Source organism: Ostrea edulis, chromosome 7 (genome assembly GCF_947568905.1).
Source record: "Ostrea edulis chromosome 7, xbOstEdul1.1, whole genome shotgun sequence".
In the NCBI taxonomy this organism is placed as follows: Eukaryota; Metazoa; Mollusca; class Bivalvia; order Ostreida; family Ostreidae; genus Ostrea; species Ostrea edulis.
In genome coordinates this window covers 2,027,906-2,049,950 of record NC_079170.1, presented here as the reverse complement: position 1 = coordinate 2,049,950, position 22,045 = coordinate 2,027,906, and the positions used below count along the sequence as shown (strand labels likewise).

At 38.1% G+C, this 22,045-nt stretch overlaps 1 protein-coding gene across 2 annotated transcripts in view; it reads left to right on the top strand.

Annotated features, from left to right (window-relative positions):
- Positions 1-10,337: 10,337 nt before the first annotated feature.
- LOC125654316 (potassium voltage-gated channel protein Shal-like) overlaps positions 10,338-22,045 on the top strand; it is a 57,531-nt gene continuing 45,823 nt past the window's right edge. For both annotated transcript variants that reach the window (XM_048884230.2, XM_048884229.2), the window contains exon 1: positions 10,338-12,545. In XM_048884230.2, coding sequence (XP_048740187.1) covers positions 11,440-12,545 — 1,106 coding nt within the window. In that variant the 5' untranslated portion in view covers positions 10,338-11,439. The remainder of the gene's footprint in view (positions 12,546-22,045) is intronic.

Here is a 22,045-nt window from a genome sequence, read left to right as displayed (position 1 = left end):
ATATTCACCTCCAATTCTGTCCTAACCTTAGCCGCCAGCAGCACAGGAAATGTACAGGATTAGAATATTCGCCTCCAATTCTGTCCTAACCTTAGCCCCAGCGGCACAGGAAATGTACAGGATTAGAATATTCGCCTCCAATTCTGTCCTAGCCTTAGCCTCCAGCAACACAGGAAATTTACAGGATTAAAATATTCGCCTCCAATTCTGTCCTAACCTTAGCCCCAGCGGCACAGGAAATTTACAGGATTAGAATATTCACCTCCAATTCTGTTCTAGCCTTAGCCCCAGCGACACAGGAAATGTACAGGATTAGAATATTCACCTCTAATTCTGTCCTTAGCCCCCAGCGACACAGGAAATGTACAGGATTATAATATTCGCCTCCAATTCTGTCCTAACCTTAGCCCCAGCGGCACAGGAAATTTACAGGATTAGAATATTCACCTCCAATTCTGTTCTAGCCTTAGCCCCAGCGACATTAGAATCCGCCCTCTACGTCGCTAATGACTGACACGCCATCTCACCAAGTTTTTAATGAATATCAACGATTCCAAACCCTCAAACATACATCCTCACTTGGACCTATCATGGTGGGGTAAGAGTATCATTACTTATATTTCATACACTACCAGACCGATCCTCTTTCTTAAAACTAAATATAACAGATTGACTTACTCAATAACTGGGTGTAAGGTAGAATTGAGTTTTGGCAATTCGAGATGGCATTGACTTGACTAGGTGGTCGAACGAGCGCTGTTGACACTGTTGTAAGGCATAATTTCACATTATCGAAGGGGGAACCTTCGCCAATGAGTAGAGATGTCAATTCTACGTTTTGGGATAAGGCCACTTGTCCATTATGAGTATGTGCACATGTGACGTAGATCTGTGTTCCAGAAATAGAAGATTTCTGGGCTTATCGAGTGTCGTCTGTCTGTGTGGTTGTCTGTCTGTCTGTGTGCGTTGTCCGTCTGTCTGTCTGTGTGCGGTGAAAATAAACTTCACCACTACTACACTTCTTGCAACATAAGCGAGGATGTTTTAACAAAGCATTTCAAAAGTAGATCATGAAGCTTCAATGTTGCTATTGAGTTTTAAACTTTAAATAAGAGAACATTAATAGGAAGTATATGGAACTCTTATGGCAAATCCTTTTATTACAGTCTCAAACATTGCTTCTCAATATGAATGACTTTTAAAATTAGTAGACTAAGATAGGATAGGCGTATGTTCAATCTCTGTGACAATGGTACATATAACAAAACTTGCTTACCGAAGATAGAGCTTTCTCCTGGGGAATTCGTGGTAACAAAACGCATCTCATTTTTAAACCATAACACACTTAAACCCACTCTGGAGCCCCAATATCCAAATCCAAGGGACATAAAGTTCACAATTTAAGTAATGCTTCAATTGCAAGAGAGATTTTTTTTCTGAGAGGGACTGGGAGTATAAAAAGGAATTTAATGGATCTCAATATAGTCTGTCTCACCTCTTGCCTAAGAGACATTGTTACTGTAGTTTCGATACAGTGCTTTATCCTGACACTAAGGTTGCTACGATGAATGATATCTACATCCTGCAGTAGGATGTCAGCTGCACGTCTTAGAAATATCTGCTTCGGCAGACACGCCTGTTGACAGGTAGAGGGGAAGCTGATATTATCTCTAGTGACGTCACATGATAGCTCACACGTGGCGATCTGTGGTGTCACACTCTATCCCCTCCATAGAGATCCAGAATGATGCTGATTTAACAAACATATTACCAAAACTAATTCATCCCAAAAACTTCGGGAATCCAAAATTCACCATAGATGTAAATGGTTATAAAAAACTTTCAAGAAAATAACGATATGGGAATTGGATATTGATGTTTGATCTCATGATAGCAGGGCTCTCATTTGTGATTTCTGGTGATCATTAACATACGTTCTACAAGGATTTCAGGCATTTTCAAATTATAGTGAATCCAAATTTCAGTAGACATCAATGGCCATCATAAATAGGTACACAAACTCTGTCTATTTGACCTTCAGTCTATGGAGATTTTGAAAGATTGCCTTTGAAGGTCATGTATATGCTTCAAATGTTTTCGTTTGTTGACGTAGCCATGTTAGGTAGCCGGTCAATTCGAATCCCGGTTAATTTCCATATTTGCACAATAACGTCTAGATTTGAACTAATATCCCCACAAATACTTTAGCTAAATATTTTAAATAATATATCATAGCTAAACTCACGGCAATGCGGCTTTCATTAGTCTGGTCCGGTCTGCGTCCCTGTCACACAAGTGTTAAGGACTTTTGTAGCATTTTCATCAATCAAGAGCTTATTTTACCTTTAGAAAAACTTTATTTTTTTAATTTCTATAAATTATTTGTATTGATATTAAATGAAGAGCGAATATATAACATATAACGAATTTTATGAATAGATACCAACAACTACAGGGTTCGAATTGACCAGCTACCTAACATGGCTACGTCAACAAACGAAATCATTTGAAGCTAGGAGTTTTCAGGTCGTATGGGGCTTTAATGAATATTTGAAGGTATGTTTAGACACAAGTATAGTAGGAAAATGTGTTAAGAATTTTTTGACATTAAATCTCTGAGATAGCAACTCAGGAATACAACGATATAAGGCCTCAACCGTGCGCAGCTTTTTGTGCGCCGTAAATCGAAGGTTTTTATAAGGAGTGGCTCTGTAGCTCTCGGTTATGTCAAAATATTTTTTCAGAGGGCTACAGTTCTGCAGCTAGTATATCTATAACGATATCATGTATAGAAATAAACTTTTTTTTTTTTTTTTTTTTTTTTAGAAAACCCGTGAGGGTAGGAACTGTGACGCCTCACGCCGGTGGACTCCACGAACCGCGTTATCCCCTCATTAAAAGTATGCGGAGTGAAGCATTGCAGTTCATACCAACATGCATTATCAAAACTGAAATCTATTTCTTATATCTACATTCTACTGTTATTTCTGTCAGAATTCCCAGTCACGATTCATACGCACATGTTCACAACTGCGCACCACACTCATGAGGAAATGGCTGTCATTACATTTTGTGAAGATATCATAGAAAACAGCATTGGAAATGTGAAAATTACACGTGATTAAGCTTATTCCATTCTGGGATTTCAAACCTTTATCCATGGAAACTTTTACATGTACAATATGTAGAAGGACACATGTTCACGATTGATAGGTATTCGAAGTAAAGAAGATTTCTAATGTGGCCGAGGGGTCTTAGTTGCCCTCCTAATCCTCCCATAAGAGTTGGACTGTAGAATTTCCCTAAAAGGTGATATACATACATGTATGCAAGGTGAAGATAACGAACAGTGATCAATCTCATAACTCCTACAAGCAATACAAAATAGATAGTTGGGCAAACACGGACCCCTGGACACACCAGAGGTGGGATCAGGTTCCTAAGAGGAGTAAGCATCCCCTGTTGACCGGTCACACCCGCCGTGAGCCCCATATCCTGATCAGGTAAACGGAGTTATCCGCAGTCAAATCAGTGTGCCAAGAACGGCTTAACAATCGGTATGAAACACGTCAGACAGCATTTGACCCAATGCGAGGTTGTATTGACGAACTAGATCGTTATAACGACCATAGAATTTGCGAAATGCTGACTTCAATCGAGACTGATGAAATCCCTGTACCATCAACTTGTTTGTCAGTAGCTTACCTCGATTTAAAAACTGACTATACCCAGAACAAGCTCTTGCATATCGAATCAGCTGAGAAATATAAACACCATATGCAGGTGATAATGGAATATTGCTACATAAATGTGGGAAGTTGACGACGGAGAAGCTGAAATCATCCCGTTTGTCATACAATTGAGTTGTCAGTTTGCCGTTAATGTCTACTTTCAATAAAATATCTAAGTATGAAGCAGAAGTGGACGACTCTGTGGTGTCCTTTATTTCGAGCTCACAGGGATATATCAAATCGACATATGAATGAAAGCTATCATTGTTAATAGACAAAACGTCATCGATATATCTAAAAGTCGAATTGAAGGTCACAGCGAGAGATTTTTTCTTCTCACGTAGAAGTTTTTAAATAAATTCTGCTTCATATGAATATAAAAACAATTAATTCAAATTGGTTCAGTACCCTTGAAGAAAAATGTCAAAACAAAATGTAACGCATGTCTTATGACAAAATCCAGAAGACGCGTAGCAATCTTCACAGTAAAGAATATATCTAACCCAGATTGCATGTATCTAACCCAGATTGTGCGTAGCTTACTATCGAGCTGCGCAAAGGACACTGACGTATGCCTGGTGTTAAATTAGAAGGTAAGCCTTGAACCATGTCCTGTACCAAGGCTCCACTTTCTGAAATATCTTGCTTGCGCCGAGACGAATACGAGTACCTTCATGAGATCCGCTTTGGACGAGCACCAAATAGCTGTCAAAACATACTGGGAGACTGCACTAGTGCAGATGCTTAGTACTCTGTATATCCGACACAAGTGCTTGATACATGACTGCTAATTTATTTTCCTTTATTAAAAATCCTAAGAGGATACACCAAGGAAGTTTTTTTTTTACCACAACTTGAACAAATTTAAATTCTGGAATCCAGTAGTTCATGCTAGCCGAAATACACAAATTATCTGTGACAGAAAAGGGAGATAAATACATAAAATGTGTACTCTTATGCTGTACCCCGTGCACTACTTGTGGCATGCCTGTGATTGCTTTGTTTGTTTTTTTATATATAACTAACTAACTGATAATAGCGATAGGCAGAGTTTTTATATTGACCAACCGTTTCTGTATTAATGGTAGCTGGCTCTAGCTATATAATTGTTTTCATATATACTAAGCGAAATGCAGTATCCATTCGATAACAATTTGGAACGAAGCTAATTATTTTGAGAGAGCTCCGAGCTCAAGGACTTCCCCTAAGGCTCATTCAATCCTCCAGATCAGAAGCCAGCACAAGCCCGATTTTCATGAAAAATCTACATCGAGATCGAAATTGAGATCATTTTATTCAATTGTTGGACGTTATCAGCTCCCGGGCAATAAACCTCAGACATCATCAGGTCCCCGGGCAATAAACCTCAGACATCATCAGGTCCCCGGGCAATAAAACTGGACAGTCTCAGACGTCATTAGGTCCCGGGGCAATAAAACTGGACAGTCTCAGACATCATCAGGTCCCCGGGCAATAAACCTCAGACGTCATCAGGTCTGCGGGCAATAAAACCGAACAGTCTCAGACGTCATTAGGTCCCGGGGCAATAAAACTAGACAGTCTCAGACATCATCAGGTCCCCGGGCAATAAAACTGGACAGTCTCAGACGTCATTAGGTCCCGGGGCAATAAACTTCGGACATCATCAGGACTCGGGCAATAAAACTCGAATGTTATTAGGTCCCGGGCAATAAAACTGGGCAGTCCCAGATACCATCAGGTCCCAGGAAATAAAACTTTGACATTATCAGGTCTCCAGGCAATAGAATTGGACAGTCTCCAATGTCACCAGGTCCCGGGCAATAAAACTCGAATATGATTAGGCCCCGGGAAATAAATTGGACAGTCTCAGACGTCATTAGGCCTCGGGGCAATAAACTTCGGACACCATCAGGTCCCCGGGCAATAAAACCGGACAGTCTCAGACGTCATCAGGTCCCCGGGCAATAAAACCGGACAGTCTCAGACGTCATCAGGTCCCCGGGCAATAAAACCGGATAGTCTCAGACGTCATCAGGTCCCCGGGCAATAAAACCGGACAGTCTCAGACGTCATCAGGTCCCCGGGCAATAAAACCGCATAGTCTCAGACGTCATCAGGTCCACGGGCAATAAAACCGGACAGTCTCGCGTTTGATCTCAGTCTCACTCTTCACAGTATGTTTACAAGATGCTAAATCAGAAGCGAGCCCGTCTCAGCTGATGAATCTGGGGGCTAGCCTCGGGACCATACATAATAGGAGTACATCGTGAAAAAGTGAGACTTAGATGACAATTTAGACAGTCCAAATTTCATGGATTGGTCTACCTGGGCGGACTATTTTGTTAAAATGTATCGTAAGGCACGAAAATTGTTGGCGGTAAATGCACACTTGACCTTGAAGCTCAATTATTTAGGCATGTATATAATTGAGATATTGTTAAGGAAACGCAGCTGTTGCCTAATACTAAATGACAGTAAGTGCAAATTCCGCGAGTGCAATTTTCTCATATTGAATATATAAATACATATGACCCCATTTTAGTTCTTCCGTCCTTCAGAGTTTTCGATCCAGAGCATCGTCTGTCATGATGTGTCACCTCAAAGCATGAAAACACGAGCGGAACCAGCGAGGCTTCCAGCGATATCAAATTGCCAATCTAACTGGTGCTAGATTATAGTAACGCATTTCTTAAAAATATCGCCTGCCTCAGACTTGTCAGAAAAATGCGAAGTGACACGTCTCGTGAGAAGGAATCACTACAAGATGTAGTTTGACGTCATCATCGAGACCTGGAACTCGCGCCAAAATCTACAAGTAATCCTCCAGAGATCCTATGGGCATTATTACGAGAAAATATTGTACATGTGTTGTAAGAAGACAGTGGGTAAAAATCCTATCCTCGGTGCTTACACGCTAGACGTGGTTTTGTGAGTTTCTTGCAAGGCGTGAGGTTAACTGTTCACCGTTTTGGATGAGGGGTGATACATGCTCAATACCAGGGCTGCAAACGGACATTACGAGGGAAAGGAATCTTTAATGTTATATGTCTATTCACACTAGAATACTTATATACGATTACAATGTTTGATCAATATTGATAATTTGGTCAACAATCAGGAGTGGAGAGAGAGAGAGAGAGAGAGAGAGAGAGAGAGAGAGAGAGAGAGAGAGAGAGAGAGACAGACAGACAGACAGACAGACAGACAGACAGACACAGAGAGAGAGAGACAGACAGAGAGAGAGATTGTGAGATTGTGTTTTCTTGGTCATGAAAACAAATTAGTATCTATTTTTACCCCTCTCTTTCACCTTTCCATTTGAATATGTATTTTAACATACAAGAATAAAAGAAAACATACTTTAAGAACAGTTTAATATAAAAGTGTTTGATTCTCTATCTAACATATAATAGGATACACGGTGGTACCTACATGTAATACATCAAGTATTATCATGTTCAAAATATCTCATATTATGAACATTGTTCATACTAATAGTGCCCTTATTTTTTTAATTTTTTTTTGTTGTTCTTTTCTTTTTAATATCATTTTTATAAACATTGCACATTGAAATGTTAACAATCATGTGTGCTGTATGCCCAAGAGCGCCCTAATTTGGAAAAAATAAATCATATCATATATAATAGAAAATCAAAATCAGACATCGGGTTTAATGTTTTACATATTCTTAAACTTTTTCTCTGACACTACTGATTTGGTTTTTCCGGAAATGCAGGTTTCTAATTGTTCGGATTAAATGCATGTCTCTAATTGTTCGGATTAAATGCATGTCTCTAATTGTTCGGATTAAATGCATGTCTGCATGTCTCTAATTGTTTGGATTAAATGCATGTCTCTAATTGTTTGGATTAAATGCATGTCTCTAATTGTTTGGATTAAATGCATGTCTCTAATTGTTCGGATTAAATGCATGTCTCTAATTGTTCGGACTAAATGCATCTATCTAATTGTTTGGATTAAATGCATGTATCTAATTGTTTGGATTAAATGCATGTATCTAATTGTTCGGATTAGACAGGTACACGTAGCTGGGCAAAGCTAACAATTATTTATAATCCACGTGCATGGATCGTTTCAATTCTCCCCCTGTTAGTGATTTTGCGGACATAGTAATTTTTAAGAAGTTCAACAGTATGCATTGATTATATTCACCATTTATTAAATCTGTGTCCTCTGCCTCTCCTACGACACGGAGCCCTGCTTTATTTGTTCTCGCACGATAGTCTCATGGGAGAGCGAGTGTGAAATGAAGTAAAATTCAAGTTTGGATTTCAGACTCTCGACTGCTTCCGTCTCAGCCAGGTCTCTCAAATAATTTAGTTGACTGACATCTTGCGTAAAACGATCTTTTTTCGCACCAATTACCAAGATCGTCTGTCACACTCGTAGCTACTCGATCGAAAAATAACATCGTGAATCGTCCGCCGGAAGTCATGGCGCATGTAGTGCAAAATATTGGAGAAGTTAGAATTTGCTAAATATCAAATTAAGTATTTCATTTAAACTGAAAGAAAAACAATTAGAAACTTTAAAAATCAATAAGTGCCACTAAATGGAAATTTTATTAGGTTGACCATAGTTAATTGTTCACGTGATGGTGTCTGCTGACCTGCAGCTTAAACAAATGAGCTCTCGGAGTCATTGCAATTGCCATCGCTTTAAAAAAAAATCTTATTAGAATACGTGTTATTATGAAGAATGTCCAGTTAATTTGAACTTTGGGAGTTGGTAAAAAAAAAAAAAAAAAAAAAAAAAAAAAGAGGTCACCCACCTCTTGATCCGCGCCTATACTTTTTTGTTTTTACAAGTTATCAATTAACTGCTGGAGAATATTTCATTCAGTTGTTTTAAAAAATACAATGACATTCCATTAGTAAATTGTTAAATGCCAACAATTGATTTCAAGAAAAGCAAGTATGCGCACGCTTACCTGTAGAATTCGCTGAATGATTGAACGAGAGAAGCGAAAAAGGAGAGAGAGAGAGAGGCCCATGTATAAGGAAACTTAACCTCGATCAAATCACCTGTTTGCAAAACTAAGAATAACTTTTTAGGGGTGATTTGGGAGTAATGCTTCAAAATCCAATTATACGAGATCGCAAACCTGAATTATTAATGTTTGTAAACATTGTACGCTCCGAAAATACAAACCTAATTGGATAGCCGGGAAAGATGATTTACAATTCAGACAGATCGATGGTTTGATTGATTTTAATAGATGGTCACTTATGAGCTCAAAAACATTATTTCAATATTTTAAAAAAAAAAAATGTGTTGCATTTAAAAAACATACTTTGATATCTAAACCCAGTAAAAAAACCCAACCCGATACCAATCTGTTTTGTTGTCGGTCTGTACAGTGTGTATATATACTCATCTGATAATAGATATTAATCTAGAACATTGATTTATTCGGTTGATCACCCCGAGTATTCTATTACATGTTTGATAAAAATTTCGTTCTATGTTAAGGTAGTAGAACGATTATCTACCAGCGAAGTGAGGGATTGTTATCTTTACGAAGTCTAGATCGATTGCAGCTACTAATAATCTAATTTCATGTTGATAATTGCTAAGTAGTGAAAGAGACATTGCCAACTTTCGTTCGACATTTTTCCTGTATTTCAAATTATAGATCTGTCTGTTTATATCGAAGTTGGAATATTTTTTTCTTGTTACAGTCAGATCATTTGATTATTTTTCATCTTGATCTTATGCATAGATCTATTGGCCTGCTGCATACTTTAAAGGTTTTCTGTAATGATGCATGTATGTGTGGTTTGAATTTAAAGCAAGCCTAGGCAATGTATTCGAAACTGCACTCTGTATATACATCAAGATCTCCTAGGAATATCAAGATAAGACTGATTATTGTTTATGTACAAACAGTACATTAACAAAAAATATTTTTCCCACTTGCTCGGTATGTACGTAAACCCCATCTTATCCATTATTCTAGATCGATTTTAATTTTGTTATCAAAAGCTGCTGCCGAGTGAACGTGGTAAAATTTAGGTAGCCTCGCCTGTCTGACAATCTACAGCTAAAAGCATTTGTGTTGCACCCCCGCAAGCAAACATACGAAACAGTATGCCGGGGTACCCCTAAGGTTTAAAAGTTGTTTTGTTTTTAAAACGAGTAGTAAGATGTTTCAGTAAATATACAGATTAGCGCGTATGCCATCATGCGGATTTTGACACAATCTACATCTTATATATATTCATTTTAATTAGAATAAATACCACCATCTGCGCCGGTGATTTCATTGCCGGATATTGAATTATCTTTTAATGAGAAATTGACTTCAAATCGATAATTTAAAGCATGGTTGAGGAATATCTTAGAATAAGAGAGATCTTTTTTGTGTTCTGTATATCCGAGATACAACATAAAAAAACATTTAGACCTATATATATATATATATATATATATATATATATATATATATATATATATATAGAAGGACGGCTTCGACTTTCTCCGGATGGCCCCGGAATTGTTGCGTTATCGATTTTTGAAGTTATACACCCCTTGGGCAGATGGTACTTCCTGTCTCAAAGTAACATGTATAACTGCATTACTGAGAACTATACACTTTTATGAAATATAGATCCAGCGAATGTTCGAAGGGAAATCGACACGAAGCGAAATCAATAGACACGGAAAACAATTTGCTTTATTGAATACTTGGTCTATTCAATTTAAAAATGTGCGAATCTTGCAGCTGACTCGGAGCATCGGCCCGGTATAGTATGTATGTATCTATCTGAAACTTTGTCGATAAACAGTAGGTGAACTAGCGATGTTATATTTGATCTCTCTCCTTAATATTTAATCACAGTAGAAGATTTCGCCCCGCTGAGACCCCTATTCACGGCAATATTTTTCAACATCATGGGCCTGTCCGGTGGATTCTTATGTACAGTTCTGTGCCTTTTTTGAAATATTGATTGGGAAGCGAAATGTTCCGTAGCAAGCGAATAATAAATAATAGTGGAAAAAAATCAATGGTTTATATCACTCCGGTATACACTACCAACAAGCTCAGCGTTCTAGCATAATTATCTAAAAATTCTTTGTTTCTGTTCGATTCCCTGTGCCAAATGTACCCAAGTGCAAAATAAAGGGGTTTCCATAAAAGTTGGATGTACCAGGCTGGGTTAACTCCCCTTCCCTGAAGATGAACTAATTGTGTCTACCCCGCCTGATTGTGAGCGATATATCGATCGCCTGTCTGTACAGCACAGCGTTGTTCCGTATGTTGTAACGAGAGGCAGAAACTACACAACAGAATTTTCTATTGTATGCAGAGCGAAGGCACACAGCGATGGAGGCGAAATCCCCTCCTTGTCCTTTCAGCACGGAATAACTTGGGAGTCCCCAGTCGTCTGGGAGGCCATAAAAAATACGTTGATCATTCAGGATATTTACATGTAAATCGGAGTGATTGAGAGAAATACTCATTGAATGTGGGGTATGGATAATGCGACCGTGAAATGTAAACCTACGCGGGTTGATCGGAGTGTCTAATCTGTGTCATGGCTTTACGGGTCTGGAGCTAAAGATGGTAAGGTTGGCGTGCTTTATATTATTCCCAGATAGGGTCATTTTATGCATGACCTCTACGAATACAATAACAAATTAAAAATCCAAAATTGTTTTCATTCCGCAATTTGAGTCTTTATCATCGAGCAAGGGGAACGTGATGGCGTCAGTTGCAGCGTGGCTGCCTTTTGCCCGGGCGTCGGCGATCGGATGGGTGCCTGTCGCCTCCAATCCCCTCCCTCCTCCCATGGTCCGCCAGGAAGACAGACGAGGGGATGAGAAAATTACGATAAATGTCAGCGGGAGGGTTTTTGAAGTATGGAGGACTACACTAGAAAAATACCCCGACACCCTTTTAGGCTCTAACGAAAAAGAATTCTTCTATGATGAGGAATGCAAAGATTATTTCTTTGACAGGGATCCCGAACTTTTCCGGCATATTCTGAACTACTACCGAACAGGAAAATTACATTATCCTAAACATGAATGTTTGGCGGCTTATGACGAGGAACTGGCATTCTTTGGGATTCTCCCCGATCTTATAGGAGACTGTTGCTATGAAGATTATCGCGACCGAAAACGCGAAAATCAGGAACGACTTATTGACGACAAGAACTCTGAAAATGGTCACTTAGAACCTGTGGCTAATCTCAGGGAACGGATGTGGAGATGGTTCGAAAATCCACACATTGGGACCGCTGCCCTGGTCTTCTATTACGTCACGGGCTTTTTTATAGCCATTTCTGTGATGGCCAATGTTATAGAAACTTTACCTTGTGGGAAAATTCCTGGCACCCTCGAAACTCTCGCGTGTGGGGAACAATATGAATTAGCATTTTTCTGTTTAGATACTGCCTGTGTAATGATCTTCACAGCCGAATATTTACTTCGCCTTTATGCAGCACCCGACAGGTGTAAATTTATGCGTAGCGTCATGAGCGTCATTGACGTTGTGGCTATTCTTCCGTATTATATAGGACTCGTCATGACTGAGAATGATGACGTCAGTGGCGCTTTCGTCACGCTTCGAGTATTTCGTGTATTTAGGATCTTCAAATTTTCCCGCCACTCGCAAGGTTTACGAATTCTGGGATATACTCTAAAGAGTTGTGCAAGTGAGCTGGGCTTTCTTCTATTTTCACTTACCATGGCTGTAATCATTTTTGCTACAGTTATGTTTTACGCCGAACGAAATGTGGTCGACACGAAATTCATAAGTATTCCCGAGGCATTCTGGTATACCATCGTAACCATGACAACACTAGGGTAAGTACAGCATAAACAATCTGTTTTGGCACCTTTACCCAAATTGCATGACACACCGCTATTGTTCGACAAGTGAAATCTGTACAACAAGCATTATCAACACGGCACATAAGACAGCGTTTTATTCTCTACCGTCAGAGGAGGGTGGCCTCTTTAACCGTTACACGCTGTAATAATCCAATTACGTTTGTTACATGACCATGTAGAACAGTTTGTGTATGCATCCCTCTACCATATTGACTAAACAATCGGTCTAATGCTCGATGTCTTCTAATATTGATTATAATACAAAATACCTGTTTAATGCTGTATACCAACTCGTGACACTCGCGACAGGTGTGTCAAACCAGTCGGGCAGGATGGAGCGCCTTGTCTCCGGCCGTCACTGGGTTCACGTCGCTCAAGCCAAGAGCTAAAAGCTTTTAGTATCGAATTGACAAGAGCAAGGGACTTAAAACATCTGATCCCCAGGAGATCTTTAATAATCTTATCATATTCTGTGCAGTCTTTCCGAGTTGGGCTTTTTACATTTGTCATTAGCTTTTGAAGAGAATCGGTCTAACTCACTGTCGATACTTTGGATAAAAAAAACAAGTGAATACAGTATTCGTTTTTCCTATTTTACATGAAGCTTTATTGAAAACTAACCGACTTAAGTAGATAACGAGCCATTAGACAGCAAATCACTGGGTTTAGAACTTAATCTATTTTGAAAAATAGAGAATTATTCATTCTCACCATCGTCACAAAACTTGTTCAAATTGGTTTTCTATGAGAGGAGTCTAGATCTGGAGTTGTCGGGGGCTGTAAGCAAAACACACTAAAATGATGTCATTATGGAGGAAAATAACAAACGCCGAGTGATCAAATAGAAAACATACATTCCAAAGGAAAATAACATGTTTATAATTCATTTTTCCTGCTCGCATTAGACTCAATGTTGGACGACGACTCCTAATTAACCTTTTACCAATTTTAAAGCATTTTTTTTTTCATCTTGCAAGATTACCAAATCGTTATAACGAAAGGAGGGTCTCTTGTTTAGCGTTAGGTGCGGAGTAAACGATTCATTTGGCTGAGTTTCCCGAAATCAAAAGAACAGAGTGGAAAGAAAAGTTAACGCACACTGGCAAAATATTTAACGATTATCTCTTCGGCTTCGGCGTCATTACGGTGCTCTTGAATGGCTGGTTTCAGTGTTTCAGAGGAAAGAAACAAACAGTAATATTACAATTGACATATACATTATTAATTTTGCCGATATTTGTGGATCAGTAATTTACAGGGAAACAAACAATAATAAGATTTACAGTCGCGACCCGCCTCGTCACGTCGTTTGGTGGTGAGGCACCGATATCAGAGGAGCGCGAGATGCGCAGACTAATTGGTCGTAGACGGCATAGATACATTCGCGATATCTTAATTCATGATTTGAAAGTGAACTAATGACGCCTTCATTAAATGAAATAGATCTACGTGAAATATTTCGAAATGGGTGGGTTGTTCAATTTACGGTTTGCTCAATAACAAAGACGTGTATTTTAATGTCTGATGTTCTGTTCCGGGAGTACATGCTCTATGGTATTATCACATGGTAAATAATAACGGTGATTGAAAGCATTCCCACACAAACATGCAACAACTGCAGAACCCAATACCGTGTATTTTTATTCAGTTAGTTTTCGTGGCAAAATATAAATAGCCTGATCATAATTGTGTTTGCCCACTTTCAAATCTTTCATTTTTGATTTGGTCTACAAAAAACTTGGTCCGACTCGATGAAATATGGATAGATTGCGGATCAATGGACATATTAAGCTGTGAATTGAACAGTATAATAAGTCGTTATCGCGAATAAGCCGCGACCATCCCACCGCTTTACATTAATTGCACAATATTATAACAACAACAAAAAATCATTCGCTTTCAATCATGAAAAACCATTGCATGGATAAACTCGATATTCAATTTTGACCTTTAAAGAAGACTGTCTCGTGGGGTCTGCATTCATTAACGCTTACGCCAGAATTACAGTCATTTAATTGAACACTACGCCTATTTATATCGTCAGTAACATGTGGTTTTCGTTGGAGAGTTTACCTTGAAAATCGTTCAGCCTCTGTTCTTCATTAGGGATACACGAGATGTGCGGCACTGTAGGCAATGTAATAATGAGGGGGCAGTAATTATTTCCAACATGTTGTAGAATATTGTTCGTACTTAAGTGATAAAAAGGAATGCATATTTTTGTACTCGAATACTTTAGTACGTTTTTGTAGTACTTAGCACCATCACGACATTGCCTAAGTTTAGTAGTGAGATTTACATAATGAATGTCTACTATCGTGAATTACTAAAGAAAAAACAGCAACAAAATGATTTTAAACGCAATGAAGATCGAGTCAACGTCAACCACGCAATAAACGACGAGGTATTTGCCCTTATCAGATTCATTTCACATTCAGAGAAGTTCTGATTGTGAAAAATACTGATAAGAAAGGACAAAGACCATAGTGCTTTAGATATTGAACATAATTTTGTGTCCTCAGTTGTTACAAAGTTCTAACTGGGCTTCTACTACATGTATGTAAGTTTTAAGAACTCGTATACAATTCTTCTGTTGTAAACAACTTAACAATAGATTATGTGCAAACAGAAGGACAAAGTACTCATTAATTTGGTATCATAGGAAGAGAATTTGATTTGCTATATTCCCCCAGACCTTTGACATTCCTGTTGTTTTTGGCTGTGTCTAAATTCACCTAGTTTGTACCTTCAGATATACGGCATATCTGTGTAATTAATAAAAAAAACCATGATAAATAGCTGAATATTTTGAAAGATTTTTGCATGGTCGATCGGTTGCATATCGGCAAATAATAAACGGTAGCCCTATTTTCTTACGTCTGACAGCTTTCATGTAGGAGAACAATTGGCTCGCATTACCCAGTTTTACAAGCATCACATACTCTTGTACTGGGGGAAGTTGATACCTCCTCTCGCCGTGTGGGGGTATTTTTATTCTATACCCTGGGATTTTGTGACTTATATAACGAGGTTATCTAGAACATTGACTCTAAACAAGAGTAAGGCCCCAAGGTCATGGAACTATATCTCCAGCAGTTAAACATTCATTGCGCGGGGTCAAAATAAAAATCATTTTCGTATGACTTCATTTGCGATACACTATAAAAGGGTCTCTCGAACTCTTATTTTCTCTATCTGAATAACTTGCAATAACGCGAGGTTTAAGCATCATTCTATTAATTTTTATTGATTTTTGACACTAAAAGTGAGACAGAAAACTATTATCAAGGTCTCTTAAACAAACCGGACTCTGCTATGACACGTTTGTCTTGGTTTTCGTTAGATTGTAACACTTGCGTCGTTCTAGTAATGTCATAACGCCATCCACTCGGTACCATGTATGCTCTTGTTTTTTCCTGTGTGTTTTTTTTATTCGATCACCCATCTACGTGTCAGAGAAAAGTGCAATATCAATTTATACATAGATTAATGGATGGCAATTTATGTAGGTCAAACCCGCAGTAATTGTTTTTAAATTACGCATCCACTCACGTTCACTGAGACCCGGAGTAGTTAATAGATTTCAGTCAGGGAAGAAATATAAAACATTTCAAATGCTCTGCTTGTGAATTGCCATGTAACTATCATCCGAAGCAGTTGGAACGGAAACAGTGGACATTAGCATCGCCTCCATATTTATAATGATCCACGTAGGCGTGGAATAAACCGCTGTTTTGTAAACCTTTTTTTTTTTTTTTGTAATATCGTGTGACAACGCACGTACCTGGGGGGTATAGGACACACATAATCTTAGAATAAAAACATACATGTGGATCTCCACGCTCAATTAAGACAGTCAGAATTGACTGTGATCTAAAGCGTTTGTTTTTATGACATTTTTTTTTAGAATTTGAATAGAAATAGCTATGCGATTGGCAGCTATGCCAAAACATGTGTGTGGTTTGCAGTAATGCATCAAGAGGTCAAATTATATGACAGACTGCAACGTCCTGTGGAATGTCATTTACAGTTTCTAAATACAAGTTATAACAACTTCTCAGCTGTTGACATCAAACTTCGCAAATGGGTACCCTTTCCTCAAACATCCAGGTTACGAGTTGCAGGGTAACTAAGGTAGAGCAAGATTCCCTAACATGTAGTTAGTCAGTAGTCAATTATCACTTCTGACTATTTGTAACCATGAGAATTGTTTTATACATACATACATTTGTTGATAGAATAACAGAAAAAAGTTTCATTCTGTGTCTGATCGTCCCCTTTCGATTAATGGTAAACGTTAACCGAGTTCGAATGAAATTACTTGATGTGAAATGACTTGGATGCAGTAACTATTTTTGTTTGTGAAATCAATTGAAATTTGCATTATGTAACACGCAAATGACTTCAAACGGTACACCATTTATCGTAACCTGTAAACCTTGATAATGTGCAACAACAGTACAAGATAGGAGCAATTTTAAGTTTTTTTGTTTTTTTGTTTTAAACCTATTGATGTTTTTATTACAAGTATGAAATGTTCGGTTAATGATATAAAGCAACTAGAGCTTTGATTGTATGCAACGCTAGCTAAGTGAAAATCTGTGTTCAAAATCTTGTGTAGGTTGCCAAAATTAACGAGTGACTTTCAACTTGAAATTGAAAATTAGCGTAAGACAATGAATAGATGTCTGTCAACTTGTGATTAAGTAATTTCTGCTAATTAAGAAATTTCTGTGGATTACCAGAAAATGAGTAGAACTGTCAGATAATTTTGTCAACATGACCGAGTATTAATTAGTCGGCTAACTGTTTCTATACCTACATCAAGTTCGTCTGATAGCGCTGGAATGTCTTCTACGATGAGGAGAAAACCTTATCTGTCAGTAGATGTAATCTGGAACATGTGTTCTTGCTACTTTTAGCTCGTGTTGTAGTGTTGCCCCCTGAACCCTTTCCAAAAGCAATACAATGACAGCTTAACCCGCGTACTGTTTGTTAGAGTGACGAGATTCAAAATGCAGATAGAAAATATGATAGGTGTTTTTCTTGTACTTTTGTTTTTCGCTTAGTGCTTGCAGGTTGAAATCAATATGTACCAAGTCTGACATAAAATATTATAAAACGCTTGTTAATTTGTAATCGTTTTAATTAGCGATAATCCTCTATTTGTAATCGTTTTAATTAGCGATAATCCTCTCATAAAATCAAAATTTTCGCCTTTATTCATTTTTCATAAAATTATTGGATGAAACTGAATATTTTTGAGATCATTCTTTTATTCCATAATCAAACTAGACATTACACCAGGAGAACTTTTTCGCAAAACACCTAGATGGATTTATATGGAATACACAGCAAACATTCTTTGGGAACTCACTTTTGGTTCAGGAGTGGTAAATTAAAAACCCGGGTCGTATGCTAAATAATCCTGTAGGTCAAACTAACTGACATTTATAAAGGCGAAACTCACTGAGATTTTCTAGTGAAACTCACTGAGACTGACATTTATAAAGGCGAAAATCACTGAGATTTTCTAGTGAAACTCACTGAGACTGACATTTATAAAGGCGAAAATCACTGAGATTTTCTAGTGAAACTCACTGAGATTTTCTAGTGAAACTCACTGAGATTTTCTAGTGAAACTTACTGAGATTTTCTAGTGAAACTCACTGAGATTTGTCCAGGTCAGCCTGAACTTTGCATGGAACTTATTAACAATTTATTCCCTGCCAGAGTATTTATACAGATTGGGTGCGTTGTCTGTGGGGACCTGAGTAATTACGAATGAATGCCGGCTTCACCCCTGTTATTCTGGGGTACATGTGATATTACTATTTTATGTTCATATTTCACCATAAAAAGTAGACAACAGTTCACGACCCCCTGTATCGCACCAATAGATCAGAAGAGTGAATGAAAGCAATATTCCCAGGGTGTATTACAAGCATACCCAACCTTCAACGGTAAATATGTTTTGATTAATATTTGATAAAGGGGTTTGGCAGGGCACGGTGTTTATTTGTTTACGTCTAAGAAAATGAAGCAGAATTGAATTAATGGTCGGGATGTTCTCGGTATATTGGTATTTAGTCTTGGACAGGTGATATGGAAATAAAAGAAACGTGACGTAAAATGTACACCACACACGCACAGCCGGCGGAGAGAAGGCCATTCCACTTTATTGTTTAATTTTTGTTAAAACGTATGTTTACAAGACTCAAAGTTTTTTTTTACTGATTACATTAATTGTTTTCGTGGTTATTCAAAACCAGACACGGCATTTTATGTTTATTTTTGAATAATAGCTTTCTGAATTCGCTACCCAAATCAATGGCCCATGCAAAGTGCAACGTGTATGGGGCCTGCTGAACGGAAACAAAAATAGAAAAGATACTTTATTTTAGCAGACAATCACATCCAACTCATTTAGAATTGACATCTTATCTTCTCAATCATCTAAATCGGATCTGAATCAAGGAGGGATAGTCTTTTCATGTCATTTATAAAGTTAAACACAAACCTTAAATGTCAGTGGGCAAACTGTATGGTTGGAAATTGTTCATCAATAGTTTTTAATTATCTTATAGCAGTATTTAATTTTTTTTTTGTATTTTTTTTTTGAATAATATTGTTCAATTCCTTTACGTTGGATTAGCAAGGAGACTTTAAGAATCTAAATTACAAATCAATTACAGATTTCGTTGTCAGTACATTGTAATTTATTTCATATTTTAATCTACTGTAAAATCACCAAATCATAATAAAAGTATTATATATATATATATATATAGAGAGAGAGAGAGAGAGAGAGAGAGAGAGAGAGAGAGAGAGAGAGAGAGAGAGAGAGAGATAATCACTCCTTCCATATTTCCCCCTTCATATGGCGTAGTTGAAATGATTGTTATCTTTGAATAAAATCCCGTGATTATTTTAGTTGGTGATGAGAACATTGAAAGATATTGCTTCTAATGGGGAATTACGATAATGCTGTGAATCTTTAACTATTTTCAACATAAGAGTTTGTATTTATATTCTACAACAAATGTCAGGACTAACTTTCCACCACAAGTGTCTAGACTTATTTTCTAAGAAATCCATATATGGAAGACAATGCGATTTTTAATCGAGTGATTGAAACCTCTTCGCATGCAATAGTATGTATGTGTCTTTACGCCGCGGAAAATCCGGAATTCCCAAAGGCTGAAGCGTTGCCGTCCTCTTTGTGAGAGAAAACTAAAAGTTTGGCAGCGTTCGTGCAAACCATGCATTATGCACAATTTACCCAGTTCTAATTATATTTTACAACAACAGCGGCAATCGTGACCATCGTTTTTCATACTTCCCTCGGGAATGTGTGTGCAGTAGTAATAACGGGAAGAGCAAAGCAAATTTCTGACCTTTCTCTCTCTCTCTGTGTGTGTGTGTGTCTCTCTCTCTGTGTCTCTCTCTCTGTGTCTCTCTGTCTCTGTCTCTCTCTCTCTGTCTCTCTCTGTGTGTGTGTGTGTGTGTGTGTCTCTCTCTCTCTCTGTCTCTCTCACTCTCTCTCTCTCTCTCTCTCTCTCTCTCTCTCTCTCTGTGTGTGTGTGTGTGTGTGTGTCTCTCTCTGTCTGTCTCTCTCTCTCTCCGTTTTATGAATCAACTACCAAGGCTGACTTCGCCGAGTGCATCTTCACCGTACTTTTAAAGTAAAAACAATGGGTTTTCTCACATGATGATAACATAAAGCATTCCAAAAATTATAAATATATTACAACTACGAACTTTATCAAATTGTGTTGATAGGAAAAAAGGTGGGCGCATTGATATCGAAGTTGGAATTGACGTAATAACTCCGTCCAAAAACTCGCTGAAATCATATTTTCTTTGAGCAAATTTAGAAAGCACATGCGATAGGCAATGTGGCCGTGATACGTAATTTAGCTGTGTTGAGAAAATTACATCGGGTTTACGATTATATTTGATAGAGTGATGCGTGATAGAGAGAGGGGGAATAGAGAGAGAAAGAGAGGGATAGAAAGAGTAGGATAGAGAAATGGGTCTAGAAAGAGAGAGAAAGATAGAGAGAGGGGGTAGCGAGAGAGGAGATAGAGAGAAGATAGAAAGAGGGAGATAGAAAGAGGAGGATAGAAAGAGGGGGTAGGGAGAGAGGGATAGAGAGAGGGAGCGGGGGATAGAGAAAGAGAGAGAGAGAGAGAGGGGGATAGAGAGATATATGGGGATAGAGAGAGGGATGGAGAAAGAGAGAGATAGAGAGAGGGGATAGAAAGAGGGGGATAAAGAGAGGGGGTAGGGAAAGAGGGATAGAGAGAGGGAGTGGGGGATAGAGGGGAATAAAAATAGGGGAATAGAGAGGCAGACATTTCATTAATGTGTATTACATAACTCTTTCGTAAAATAAGCACTGCATGAATTAGAAAATGAATAAAATTTGTTTTTCTTAAAAAATAAATGTTTCCCCAGCTCTCCAAATTGGAAGTGCTCCAAATTACACCCCTCCCCTTAATGTACTGCATGGTATGGAGGAGAAAGCATGAACAGGAACATAGATATTATGGACTGCACTTTGTGCATAGAGGAAAAAGATGATTTAAAAAAAACACCATACAACAACATGCAAGATCGATGTAACCAATGTTGTCTATGATACAAAACTAGTGACTGCTATGTCGAAGTACCAGTAGGAAAGTGGACATATCCTTGCAAAAACTATAAAACGCTCCTCTTCGATCCACTGTAAATTTTAGGAAAATTATAGATCCCTGGGTTAGAACAATGTAAACATTATTATATGATAATGAAGTATTGTACTAAATGTCAAAAGTCATCCAATAAACCATGTAGGGGGAGAAGTGTTCACAAGCTATTCTACACCCTCCACCCCTCTTAGATCCACTGTAACTTTAAGGAAAATAATGATCCTCCCGTTTCGACAATATTCACATCTGCAAATGGCAATGAATCATTGTACAAAGTTTCAAGTCTATCTGATAAGCAATACAGGAGGTGAAGCGTTGACAAGGTTTTGTGACAGACAGACAGACAGACAGGAAATACATGTACAAAAAACAACATGTCGCACCCGGGAAGGGGGCATAAATACTGTACGATACAAATATATCTCACCCGGGAAGGGGGACATAAATATTGTACGATACAAATATATCTCACCCGGGAAGGGGGACATAAATATTGTACGATACAAATATATCTCACCCAGGAAGGGGGACATAAATACTGTACGATACAAATATATCTCACCCAGGAAGGGGGCATAAATACTGTACGATACAAATATATCTCACCCAGGAAGGGGGACATAAATACTGTACGATACAAATATATCTCACCCAGGAAGGGGGACATAAATACTGTACGATACAAATATATCTCACCCAGGAAGGGGGCATAAATACTGTACGATACAAATATATCTCACCCAGGAAGGGGGACATAAATACTGTACGATACAAATA